Source organism: Pinus tabuliformis, chromosome 3_1, assembly GCF_031772625.1.
Source record: "Pinus tabuliformis cultivar Carrire ecotype Pingquan chromosome 3_1, CPIR1, whole genome shotgun sequence".
Taxonomy (NCBI): Eukaryota; Viridiplantae; Streptophyta; class Pinopsida; order Pinales; family Pinaceae; genus Pinus; species Pinus tabuliformis.
Genome location: NC_142301.1, coordinates 288,604,943 through 288,618,037, shown reverse-complemented (window position 1 = coordinate 288,618,037; position 13,095 = coordinate 288,604,943). Strand labels below are relative to the sequence as shown.

At 39.0% G+C, this 13,095-nt stretch overlaps 1 protein-coding gene across 5 annotated transcripts in view; it reads right to left on the bottom strand.

Moving 5' to 3' along the window:
* LOC149186915 (arogenate dehydratase/prephenate dehydratase 1, chloroplastic-like) overlaps positions 1-11,031 on the bottom strand; it is a 193,527-nt gene extending 182,496 nt beyond the window's left edge. For 2 of the 5 annotated variants that reach the window (XR_016255729.1, XR_016255730.1), the window contains exons 1-2: positions 10,776-11,030; positions 10,617-10,684 (exon numbers count right to left, since the gene is read on the bottom strand). Coding sequence is in view for 3 of the 5 variants with exons in the window: in XM_089411227.1 (XP_089267353.1) it covers positions 10,617-10,684; positions 10,776-10,887 (180 nt within the window). In the remaining 2 variants the exon portion in view is untranslated. Of the gene's footprint in view, positions 1-10,616; positions 10,685-10,775 lie in introns of all 5 variants that reach the window. The other 3 variants (XM_089411227.1, XM_089411226.1, XM_089411225.1) reach the window with 2 other exon arrangements.
* Between the last annotated feature and the right edge of the window lie 2,064 nt (positions 11,032-13,095).

Here is a 13,095-nt window from a genome sequence, read left to right as displayed (position 1 = left end):
CCCAAAATGGAAGGATCTAGCTATTGTCTAGACAAATCTACCTGTTGTTAAAAATCAACTAGAAGAAACCCAAAAAATCGTCCAAATACTGAAAGAAAACTTGAATAATGCGAGGAATCGTATGAAGCAACAAGCAGACCAAAACAGAACCGAAAGAGAGTTTGAAGTCGGAGAATGGGTGTTTGTCAAGCTCCAACCATACAAACAATTGTCCTTAAAACAAAAAGGAAAAAACAAATTGGCACCAAAGTTCTATGGACCTTATCAGATCAACAAAAAGATCAGCCAAGTTGCGTATGGTTTAAGCCTTCCAGAGAAAAGTCGTGTTCACAACGTCTTCCATGTCTCTTGCCTTAAAAGGGAAATAGGTGACCATCAATCTGCACAAACAACGCTTCCATCCCTGGATGATGAAGGAAGGGTCATTCTAGAACCAGAAGGTATTTTATCTACTAGAGAAAGGAAGCTTCGACATCGTACAATCAAGGAATACTTGATCAAGTGGAAGGACTTACCCGAAGAAGAAGCTTCTTGGGAGACCGAAGCATTTTGTCAACAACATCCGTCGTTACGTATGCTTTGAGGACAAAGCATTCTTTCGAGAGGAAGGCAATGTTATGTAAAAATTAGTTAATATTATGTAAAAATTAGTTAGTGTAGTTTATTAAGCAAAAGGGCATGATCATTCACCAAGAGGCACCTAAGGCGGTATATAGCCCGAGCCTCTCACAAAAATGTAATCATCATTAAATTATTAATAACATATTTACTTCTTTCTGTTTATTACAAAGTTTCTACTTCAAAAAAGGTGTTGCCTTCAGAGGGAGTTGGAAGCAGAATTTGACATGAAGAATCTTGGATTGATACACTACTATTTAAGTCTTGAGGTTTGGCAGAAACTTGGTAAAAACTTCCTTAGTCAAGGGAAGTGTGCGATCTAGATCCTCCTGGAATTTGAATGATGGAAGTTGATTGATTCTTTGATGAATTTGATTCGATTACTAAGATGGCAATGCTAATGATAAGAAAAGGTACTATTGATGGTTGTTTTTGTTGGAAATACTAAGAGGGGTGTGAATCATTATTCCTTAGCAATTAGCACTTTTAAATCTTTTCATAGCATTAGTTAATCTTCAATTATTGTTAATGTTTAAGCAGTAATAACAGTAAATAAAAGAACATAGTAGGCATAAGAATTTTAGGTGGAAAATCCCCTCCGGGTCAAAAACCACCAAACGCTTTTCTAATAAATTCTTTAATCTTCAGCCCCAACTGAAATGAAAGCAACAACTTCCTCGAATTCTAGAAAAGCATTCTTCTCCATCTCCCACTGGAAGGATGCCCCAACGCCCTGGTTTCTTCAATAATCAACTGAATGGATGCCCCAAACTCGCCCTAGCACCACCCCACCACCCTGAAGTGTTCACAGGCCCCAACCTATAGGCAACTTTATAAGTTCACACACCTGCCTAGCACCTCCCTGCCACCCTATAATGACTAAAATAAGACAAGACTGTGGATTCCCAAACCAGGGACAACAATCCACGATACTTTAAGATGTACAATAATTTCGTGTACTTGACCAATTACCTAGTCACTTTATAACCTGCAACTCAACCATGACATCATCCCAACAGTGACTCCTATACCTCCCAACACTGCCTCTTCGACTCTAGACAAATTGACTCTTTTACAATAATGACTCTTCCAATGATGACACTTTTACAAATGACTCTTTTACAACTTTACAATGATGACTTTTGGCCTTGACACTTCTTCACAATATACGGATGGTTGTCATGTCTTCAAAGGATGTCCCGCTGCAATGCTTCCTTTGATTTGATACTTCTGCTCTTGAATTCTTGCTTGAAGTTGTACTTGAATCTTCTTCTACCTACATGCAAAATTTGCCCAGTGAAACCAAATCCCAAAGCAAAACAAAATACCCTTCAACTTACCTCTGTCTACAAAACACATGTAAGTGCATAATAATGAATAAATACAAATTAAAATTACAATGCGTACCTAAAGTGTGCTTGTCACTTTTGTTGTTGACTTGTTGCAGCAGTAGACAAAGACTCCCACTCTTGATATAGGCCGGGTCTATGCAAGACCATATCCAAAACTGACCTAAAGATATATACAATAAAAACTGAGGACGGACCCTAGACTTGTGATGGACCAAGTTCTAAGTACAACAACAGAGACCATTCTATCAATTATAACAAGACAAGTAACATGAACTTACAACATCATATAGATTTAGCAGACTTGGTGTAGCATCAAGAATATGTAGCATCAAATGTGTCGTATCAAGAATAGGACATCCGAAATGTGGTATCAAAACTAACTGTGACATATAGAGACATAGAGATATAACCGAGACCCTGTATGTACTTACGTTGTCCTGCAAAAACATATGTCAGAGATGATACTCATATTTCAAATGTAAACATTAATCATACATACCTTGTTGTAGGAAACTTACCCTTGACTATTGATGTGTGGTCCTTACTGCAGTGATCCTTGAATGCATGATTTTTCTTGCCTTCTAGGAGCTCGATATTGAATCTGTTGTATCTATGTAATTTCGAATCTCCAGGGTCTGAAATTTCGTCCTGTGGTAGCCCTTTGAGTCCTCTTTCCAACCCCACAGGTCTGATCAAGATTGGATTCTTAAAGAAAGAGTTATGTCCAATCTCCCATGATGACCTGATTATAGACTAGTTTAGTAGAGCGAACTTGTACGAAGTGCCACGTGTCACTATTGTGACCTTCAGCCCTGAAAATGATACCCAACAAACTACAGTCCGTCCTCTTTCTGTCACTATTTACGAAATTTGAATCCAATGCACAGAGAGAATGTTATGATGATTTTCCCAACGTCACCTATTTGACATGGAATTCGGGAGCCTGCAAAAACCCTAACTTTCTCAGATCATATCTCCTAAAATATAGCGATATTCGGTCACGAGGTTCATCAAGGCATACTTAATCTCTGAGGCATACTTATATGGTCTAAGGCATATATTTGAAGGACTGTAGTAAGCAATAAGGTCAACAAGTAAAGTTTGTGCCTATGCCATTTTTTGTGCTAGGCCAATGAGAATAGAAGCAAATCTAGATGATGATGATCATCATCATCATGGGCAGCCTATGATTTGAGGACTTATGAGCAGACTTGTGGCAGCTTTTTTCTAATTGAGGGCTGACTTGGCACCAGGGCTTCTAATTAGTTTATCTATGACTTAGATTTCTCTTGTTGACAAAGATTCTATAAGAAAGGATTGGTGGGTTTTCCCCTTGTGGGTTTTGCCCTGGCCTATAGCCTAATTCATGGTGTCTCTTGTCTGTTTTGCACTATAATCTCTCCATTTTTTAATGTATGATTGTTGGATGACATAATTAAAAGAAGTAAATACTAAAAGGAAACATACATATCAATCACAAGTAATTATCATGATCAGAAATTTTAGTTTATAAACGAATTTCAACACTAATTAGTGTTGATTTGGGGTAGCATCGGATGTGCTCTAGCCACGAAAATTGGTGGAGAGGCTAAGGCACATGAGATCTCCAATATCCAGAAAGGGTTTGGGTTTGGAGATATTAAAATAATTAATATTTTTAATGGAGTCCCTAAGTCTAAACTTAGGGAAAGTAAAATATTAATGTGAATTAATATAAAACTGTGTTAGAATGGTCCAAAAGTCATGGATCAAGCCAGATCTAATCTTAGCCGTTGATTAGGGACTTAATCTCGACCGTTGATTTGTCAACAAGAAAAGTATAAGAGGAGGCTTGAGGGTCACTTGGAGAACACACCGAGTTGATCAAGATTTCGATTTTTTAGGGCTGGGTTTGTTGAGGAAGTCGAGAGAGTGATTAGAGTTGCAACTGAGGGGCAGTGAATACAGAAGCAGAGAGGCAGAGATAGCACCAGGAGGATCAGCGCAGTAGCCAAGAGTGAGGGATGCAAAACCAGCCAGGGGTTCATGCAGAGCCAGCCAAGGCTCACGCAGAGGCAGCCAGGAGCTGCGCAATGCCTCAGAAGACCAGCGTGGGTGACGCAGAGGGCAAGAGGGTTGATGCAGTGCCTCTAGAGGTTGATGCAGGCCAAGCCAAAGTGACGCTAGGCAAACGATGGGCCAGAAAGGGTTGACACTGTCCCTAGAGGCTGGCACTGGGGTTTCATGGGGCAGATTGGAGCTGTGAAGTTGCCGCAGTGTTTATCTAGGGTTTCAGCCGGAATATCTGCTTCTGAGTAGAGAGGTACTACTGCCGAGATTATTCACTGTTGGGTGAGCCGGTGTTGGCACCCAGATTGTATTCAGAAATTGCATAATAATAAAACCCTCAGATAGCTACACCGGTTTTCCCGCATTGGGTTTTTCCGTACACATTGGTCCAAAAACAACGGTGTCACTTGTGTGCTTGTTTTTTGTTTCCTTCAGTTGATGATCTATAATGTGTTGAGCATGTACTCGTATTTATTTCCACTATTTACATGGTAAATAACTTGTTAATTAACAGAACAAGTAGGTAGGAATAAATCAGAAAGTACATGAAGGGTTTCTAACGAGTTAGACTTAGAAATTCCAACATGGTATCAAAGGTTGGTTGCAGATCACAAGAGAACTGAGGGCATCAGCCGAGCAGGGCAGCAGCAGCAGAAACAGTTGTCCCAAGTGACAGGAGTTGTTCCTAGCAGAGAAGCAGCAAGGAAGGGGTGATCCATTGCTTGCGTCATCAAGATTGAGCCAGGAAGAGGCCAGCGCAGAGACTGAGGAGGGCAAAAAAGGCTCACGTAGAGACCGAGAGGGTTGACGCAGTTGGCTAGGGAGCACTTCAGCCAGTGCCTAATTGCACAGAGCCTAGGAGCTCTAACCTTCAGTTTGTTGGGGTTTAGGAGGCTGTGGGTAAGTTGCAGAGTGGAGCTAGTGGGGTACTGTAGTCAGAACAGTACCTAACAGGGCAAGACCAAGGAGGAGGGAGTTGCTACCGAGGATTTCTAGCCGAGAAGTTCGGATCAGTGGTGCAGTTGCACTAACGATCAGAGTGGGGGCACCTCGACATTGGCAGAAGGGTTTCCAGGAGGGAAATCAAGGCTCAGAGGGAGTCACACCAAGAACTTCCAGGAGGGAAGTGGAGGATCAGCGAAATGGCAGTAAACAGGTTAAGCGACCAAGACAGACTGGAAGGAGCCTCAAACTTCGTAGTCTAGAAGGCCTGAACCTTATCCGTTCTAGACAGGAATCGTGTCAAGCACTTCGCCTTAATGACGATAGCAATCCCAATTGACCCAGCTGATAACGACAAGTACGAGGAGGCAATGGCGAGGGCCAAGAGCATCATTCTTGAAGGGGTCAAGGACCATGTAGTACCACATATTGTCGAAAAGGACACAGTAAATGAGATGTGGGAGGCCCTAAAGAAATTGTACCAGCATACTTCTGTGCAGAGAAGGATGTTACTAGAAAATCAGTTGCGGTCATACCAGATGCAGAAGGGAGAACAGATCGACCCCTTCCTCGGTCAATTGAAGGAGATCCGGGATTAGCTGACTTCCATTGGAGCCATGCCGGATCAAGAATTGATGGTGAGAACAGCCCTGAACGCAGTCTCAGAAGACTGGGATGTGTTTGTCCAGAGCATACTGGGCAGGGCAACCCTTCTAGATTGGGAGGAAATGTGGGCGGCTCTTCACCAAGAAGAGATCAGAAGGCTTAGCAAGGCGGGAAGCAACGGCAAGGGGATCAGAATCAAGAAGGAGGAGGAGGTGGATGCTGCCCTAGCATCTAAGGGAAAGCAGGAGAAACGGAAGAAGAAGAACCTCTCCAAGGTCAAATGCTTCCACTGTGGGGAGTTGGATCAATATGCAACCCAGTGTCCAAGGAAGAAGAGCAAGGGAGAGGCCTCCGAGACCAAGGCTGCTCCAGCAAGGGCAGAGGAGGAAGTGGAGACAAACAATGATTGTGCCATGAGTACACACACACCACTTGAGCGGAAGTGGGGAGACATCGAGCTGTAGTCAGACGGACTACAGGCGATGAGGGGCAGGATCTTCGAGGTACCCAGCCTCTTGGATTAGACCTTGCTACGGGAGCCCCGAAGAGGAGTAGCGGTACTAGCAAATGTCAGTAGAGACAGGATGCGGATGGAGTGACAGAGGGAGCTACAATGCAGGATTCCAAGGACAGCGTGAAGCAGCAGTGTGAGAAGCACAGGAGTATTGCACCAGTGCAAGGTGGCACAGAGAGGTGTGCAACGGTGTGAGATGCATGGAATAGTTGCAGCAGCGCAGAGGTCAAAGAGGGAGCACTTGTCAGCGACAGAGGGAGCTTCAGCATCATGGGTGTCTCTAGCCTAACGGAGATGTCAGAGTTGGGAGATCAGATACTTACTTCTCAGTAACTGGGCTACAGTGCAGCAGTTAGCAATGACAGTGCTATGGCAGCACGATGCAACATGATGAGAGGGTGTTGCAGTACGAGTGCAACAGTGACAGTGGCAGGGCCATGGGTAGCAGTGCAGGATGTAGCAGTGTAGATGATGGGCAGCAGGGCTAGCATCAGCACAGGGACCGATGTTGGATGATCAGGGTGATACTCAGTGAGAAGTATTGCTAGAGCACAGTCCTCGCTAAGAGGGAGTGTTGATTTGGGGTAGCATCGGATGTGCTCTAGCCACGAAAATTGGTGGAGAGGCTAAGGCACATGAGATCTCCAATACCCAAAAAGGGTTTGGGCAAATTCTAAATAGTTTGGGAGATATTAAAATAATTAATATTTTTAATGGAGTCCCTAAGTCTAAACTTAGGGAAAACAAAATAATAATGTGAATTAATATAAAACTATGTTAGAATGGTCCAAAAGTCATGGATCAAGCCAGATCTAATCTTAGCCGTTGATTAGGGACTTAATCTCGACCATTGATTTGTCAACGAAAAAAGTATAAGAGGAGGCTTGAGGGTCACTTGGAGAACACACCGAGTTGATCAAGATTTCGACTTTCTAGTGCTGGGTTTGTTGAGGAGGTCGAGAGAGTGATCGGAGTTGCAGCTGAGGGGCAGTGAATACAGAAGCAGAGAGGCAGAGATAGCACTAGGAGGATCAACGCAGTAGCCGAGAGTGAGGGACGCAGAACTAACCAGGGGTTCACGCAAAGCCAGCCAGGGCTCACGCAGAGGTAGCTAGGGGTTCACGCAGACCCTCAGAGGGCCAACGTGGGTGACGCGGTGCCTCTAGAGGATGACGCAAGCCAAGCCAGAGTGACGTTGGGCAGACGTTGGGCCAGAAAGGGCTGACGTTGTCCCTAGAGGCTGACACTGGGGTTTCATGGGGCAGATTGGAGTTGTGAAGCTGTCGGAGTCTTTATCCGGGGTTTCAACCAGAATATTTACTTCTGAGTAGAGAGGTACTACTGCCAAGATTATTCTCTATTGGGTGGGCTGGTATTGGCACCCATATTGTATTCAAAAACTGCATAATAATAAAACCCTCAGACAGTTGCACCTGTTTTCCCTCATTGGGTTTTTCTGGGGACATTTGTCCAAAAACAATGGTGTCACTTGTGTGCTTGTTTTTTGTTTCCTTCAGTTGATGATCTGTAATGTGTTGAGCATGTACTTGTATTTATTTCCAGTATTTACATGGTAAATAACTTGTTAATTAACAGAACAAGTAGGTAAGAATAAATCAGAAAGTACATGAAGGGTTTCTAACGGGTTAGACTTAGAAATTCCAACAATTAGGGTGTGGGTTCAAAGAGGATGAACAAACTCCACCTCAAACTTTAAGCAGGTCCACTCAAAATGCAACCAGTCTAAAAAGCAAGTTTGTCTAGCTTCGTTTGTATATTTGCTTTATTTGTTAACCCCAATGAGCCTAGAACTATGAAAGGGGCAATGGAGATAGAAGATAAGGAGTCTTGGAGATTGGCAATGGATGAGGAAATGGCTATGCTTAGAAAGAATGACACATGATACTTAGTACTATTTCCTGATGGATGGAAACTCATTGGATGTAAAATGAATGTTCAAAAAGAAGATTGTTTTAAATGGCAATGTTGAAAAGCACAAGGCAAGGTTGGTTGCGACAGGATATTCCTAGGTTAAGGGGATAGACTTTGGTGAGGTGTTTTCCCCAATTGCTTAGTTGACATTCAATAGGTTCCTATTATATGTAGCAATAGGTTTTGATTTAGAGATAGAACAAATGGATGTGAAAACAACATTTATACATGGTGACTTGAAGGAGAAGATCTATATGACACAGCCAAAGAAGAACATTGAAAATGGTAGAGTCATCAGTTGACAAATTTAAAAAGTCTTTATATGGTCTCAAACATTCTTCCAAAATGTGGTACCAAAAGTTTGATTCTTTTGTGTTAGGATTGGGATTTCTGAGATTCAAATCAAATTGCTATGTATTACAAACAAGATGGTGGTCATTTCCTTGTTATCACTCTATATGTAGATGTTATGTTAATTTTTGTAACAGTAAGGATGTGATTCGTGATTTGAAGTTACAACTTTCAAGACAATTTGATATGAAGAATTTAGGGACTACAAAATATATCTTACAAGTGGAGATCAGGAGAGATAGAGAAAACAAAAAGATTTGGTTGAGCCAATTGCCAAAGTAAGCATGTAAATTATGTGCTACATCGTTTTCTCAAAACAAATTGCAGACCATTGAGTGTTTCAATTTCTATGGGAACTAAACTTTCAATTGAGCAATATCCTACAACACCCATAGAGATGGAGGATACAACTTGTATACCTTATGCTATTATAGTTGGTAGTTTGATATATGCTATTGATTGTACTAGACCAGACATTGCCCAAGCAATGCAAATCTTGAGTTGATTCATGGCTAATCCTGGACGTGGACATTGGGATGCAATGAAGAGGGCCTCCAAGTATTTGTGAGGTACTTCTGAATATTCCATTTGCTATCATAGTGATGTTTCAGGGGACTCACACTTAGTGGATATACAGGGTTATGTGGATTCTGATTGGGCAAGGGATGTAGATAAAAAGAGATCTACTAGTAGATATGTGTTTCGATTTCTTTGTAGAGCAGTAAGTTGGATGAGCAAGCAACAAGTTGTGCCGACTTTGTCCAATACAAAGACAGAGTATATGGTAGCTACTAATGATTGTAAGAAGGCCATTTGGCTTATGAAACTATGCTCATAAATAGGGCTCAGTTAGAGAGCTATTACAATTTAACATTATAGTAATAGTGTCATTTTCCTAGCTAAGAACCTAATCTTTCATGTAAAGACAAAGCATATAGATATATACTACCATTTTTGTTAGGGACATGGTAGAGGATAAAAAAGTGACAATAGAGAAAGTTGACACTTCGCAAAATGTTGTAAATGCATTGAAACAACCAATGAGCACAAGTAAATTGAAGTTATGCTATGAGTCTATGGGTATTATGGCCCCTAGCATCTACGGTCATATGGCCCTAGTAATTAGCTCACAGTGTGATGCATTTTCCCTTATGGTCTTTGCAAAATATATGACAAGAAGGGAGAATGTTGGGGTAGGTCTATCATACACCTTGTAGTCCTATAGTAGAATAGATAATGATTGTTGAATTGTATCAATAAATAACTGCTTAGTGGCATGGAATAAATATGGATCACTAGCAAGCAATGAATGCTAAGCAGCAGTGATCAGCCAATTAATTGATAGTAGTTTCGGGCATGTAGAATTTGAAAATCATAAATGATTTATGGTTTTTCTATGCCTATTTGTTGAGTGTGAAGGTTAGAGGAAAACAAAGTGTGTGAGTTTTAACATATTGTTATATTGCTGAAATTTCTCCAACATCCTTATGCTACTAGTAAACACTCTTGTTGAGAGCACAAAGACTCTATAATGTCTTGTAATCATTGAGTTGTTAAATAATATATTGAATGTGTTTTACAAAGTGAGGTTTTTCTCCTATAAGGGTTTTCCCATGAAGTTTGTTGTTTCGGTCATTTGTGTGCAATTGTTTTGTTCTAAGTTTTTACACATTATTCTCTCATGGATTTCCAATGAAATCATGTTGTTTTAATAGTTTGTTGTTTCTGTCATTTGTGTGCAATTGTTTTGTTCTAAGTTTTTACACATTATTTTCTTATGGATTAGTGTAGGAACCGTACTCCACACATATGTTTCCTTGCAAATTTCATGATGGCTTGGGAAGTCCACACCGACCACTTAGAAAATTTCAACCATTGCTTTCAACCTCATGTAATTTTGTTCATAACAGTCTCAGCGACCTGGAATACTTTCCAAATCACCACCAAGAGAGGTGAATGATAAAAGCCTATTAGTTCACCTCATAATAGGCAAGCTCAACCCATACCAATGTTGACAAAACCAGTAAGAAGTTATCAAAATATGTAAAGTAGTTTCATCAGTGAGGTACAAATTGAAAGAATTATACCATTTTCTAGCTAATGTCGTTATTTCCTAGTTTAGCAAAAATGCCTTGAAGGAAAATTTTAAATATTTCGCCCAACAACCGCCATTAAAACATGGTAGAATCTGTGACTTCTTAAAAATTGATGGAAAACAACCTACACCCCTCAAACAAGGGAAAATTTCTTACCTGATAGGCCACACGAACCTGAGATTCACGGCTGGGCATTGCAGCTAGATCCGTCACAGACAGAGGCCCTGTATGATGAATGATGAATAAACCCACAAGGAAAAAAATTACAAATTGGACAGCAAAACGACAATTTCTAAATGGGTTTTAAACACGAACTGGGCAGCGATGCCCAGGATTTGGGAACCGTCGTCGCCTCCCAGTGATCATTCTCGTGCACGTTGTTGTCGGACTCCAAGCCTGAGGAAGATGACGAAATCTCAGGTACCATCGTCGGTCGCTATGGAACGCTCACACACAGCACCACAGTGACGAATTTTTAATCAATTCCGGGTTTCCCGGACGTGGATGGGTTTACACAAGATCTTCCCACTGGTTGTACCCTATGGTGTTGACCTAGTAAGCCACTTCTCGTTTATTTTATAGTTGAGGATCAACCTCCACGTGGGTGGGCAGGTTGACCATCCATGTCATATATTAACGGAGACAAAGCCTCTGTGTCAGAGGGTTAAGGTGATGGTCTTGTCTATTATTATTATTAATTATAATAATAAAAGTAGGTTAGCTATGGATTGTGGATTGATGGTAAATGGTGTATTAATAGACAATCTAGGTCATTCAAATGTGCATGGGTAATAATATTTTTAAAATATTTGAAGTTTTGTCATGATTTAAAGTTTATTTTGTTTGTATAAAGTAAAATAATATTTTTAGTGATTTAGTTAAATTTTTAATAAATTTGATTTTTTTATTTTTATAGTTTTTATAATATTGGTAAAAATAAATTGGAAAATCACGATTTTTATAATATTCTTAATAAAAAGTTATTTTTTATCATATATATTATAAAATTTATTAGAGATGTTGAAGCACAATTAATTATATATATTTATTTTGCCATGATTTAAAGTGTATTTGGTTAGTGTAAAGTAAAATAATATTTTTAGTGATTAGTTCAATTTTTAATATTGGAAAATCATGATTTTTACAATATTATTAATAAAAAGTTATTTTTTTATCTCATATATATTATAAAATTTATTGAAAATATTGAAGCAAAACTCATTATATATATTATACTTTTAAATAATTATAAATAATAAAAATTTTGAAAAAACAATTTTTAATGTAAGTAAAATATTTTTTAGAATTTTAAATAATTAAAAAATATATTATAAATAATAAATGTTTTGAAAAATTATTATTTTGTCTTATACATTAATTTGGTGTTTGGCTTGGTTGTGACCTTAAAATTGGATAATAAGAATAATAATAAAATGTGGAAGCAAAATAAAAGTTTATTAATTTTACATTTCATTTCAAATTTTCCATATTAAATAATTTATCATTTTTCATGCGAGTGAGTGTTGCATATTTTATGATTTAACTGATATAATTCAAAGTTTAAATAGATATTAGGATTTTTTTTTATTTGGCTTTTATATGGTTTTCCTTGTGTTTAAGGATATCCCGATCATCGCTTATAATTATAATGAGTTTTCTCCAGTGACAAATGTAAAATGTGGGATTAAGCACTCCACAAATGGTAATGTTGAAGACATTAAATGATTCCAAGGCAAGATTTAAAATGGTTTGATCACATTGTTTCATATTAAACATCTTTTCAATCAAACTATCAAGTAGGCTTCCCTAAAAATGGTTACAAAGTTGAAATATCTGTATTTTTCTTTTAACTAAAAACTTCCAATCAACATAAGCAAGCAATATCTACACTATATTAGATTTAACAATGGGATAAAAGCAACTTGTCATGCTACAAGAAGCCCCTTCATCTAAGAAGCCATGAGTAGGGGAATCTATTTTGCCAAAGCTGTTTAGAACTTGCACTTAGCCCCACAAATTTTCACAGGCGCAAGTACAAGTATGTTATTAGGAGACTTGAACCTTTGTGGGAGTGATAACACTACCCTACTTTCATTGACCTGATTAAGTACCCATTGACAATTGTCCTTATTTGAAATTCAGAAATCAAGATGACCCAACCAATTATGAAACTATCATGATTAGCCCCCTTTTAAGAAAAATATTTAACTTGATTCTTGAAAAGATATTAGTTAACGATTAAAGGATAATAATAAAAAAGTTATATCATAGTGGGTTAGCTTAATCAATTTGAACTAACCAATTTTAAGGTGGAGATCATTGAGAACTCATGGATTCATGATTACTAGAGTCCATTTGAGTTACAAATAAATGTCATACTTAGTAACATTTACCCCAATTGTCATTCATGAGATGTGAGGAAGTGTCTAAAGGGTTTTCCCAAAGACATTTTCCATGGAGAATAATAATAATAGTAATAGAAGGGCAAGGACACAATAAGTTAAAGAATCACCATGCTATCACTAATCACCTTGCGAGACATTAGAGTTAATGTCAAGGATTGTAGAAGGAAAAAATAAGGCCCCATTTGTTGTTTCATTGATTTTAGAAAATCCTTCAACAATATGCCTAGATC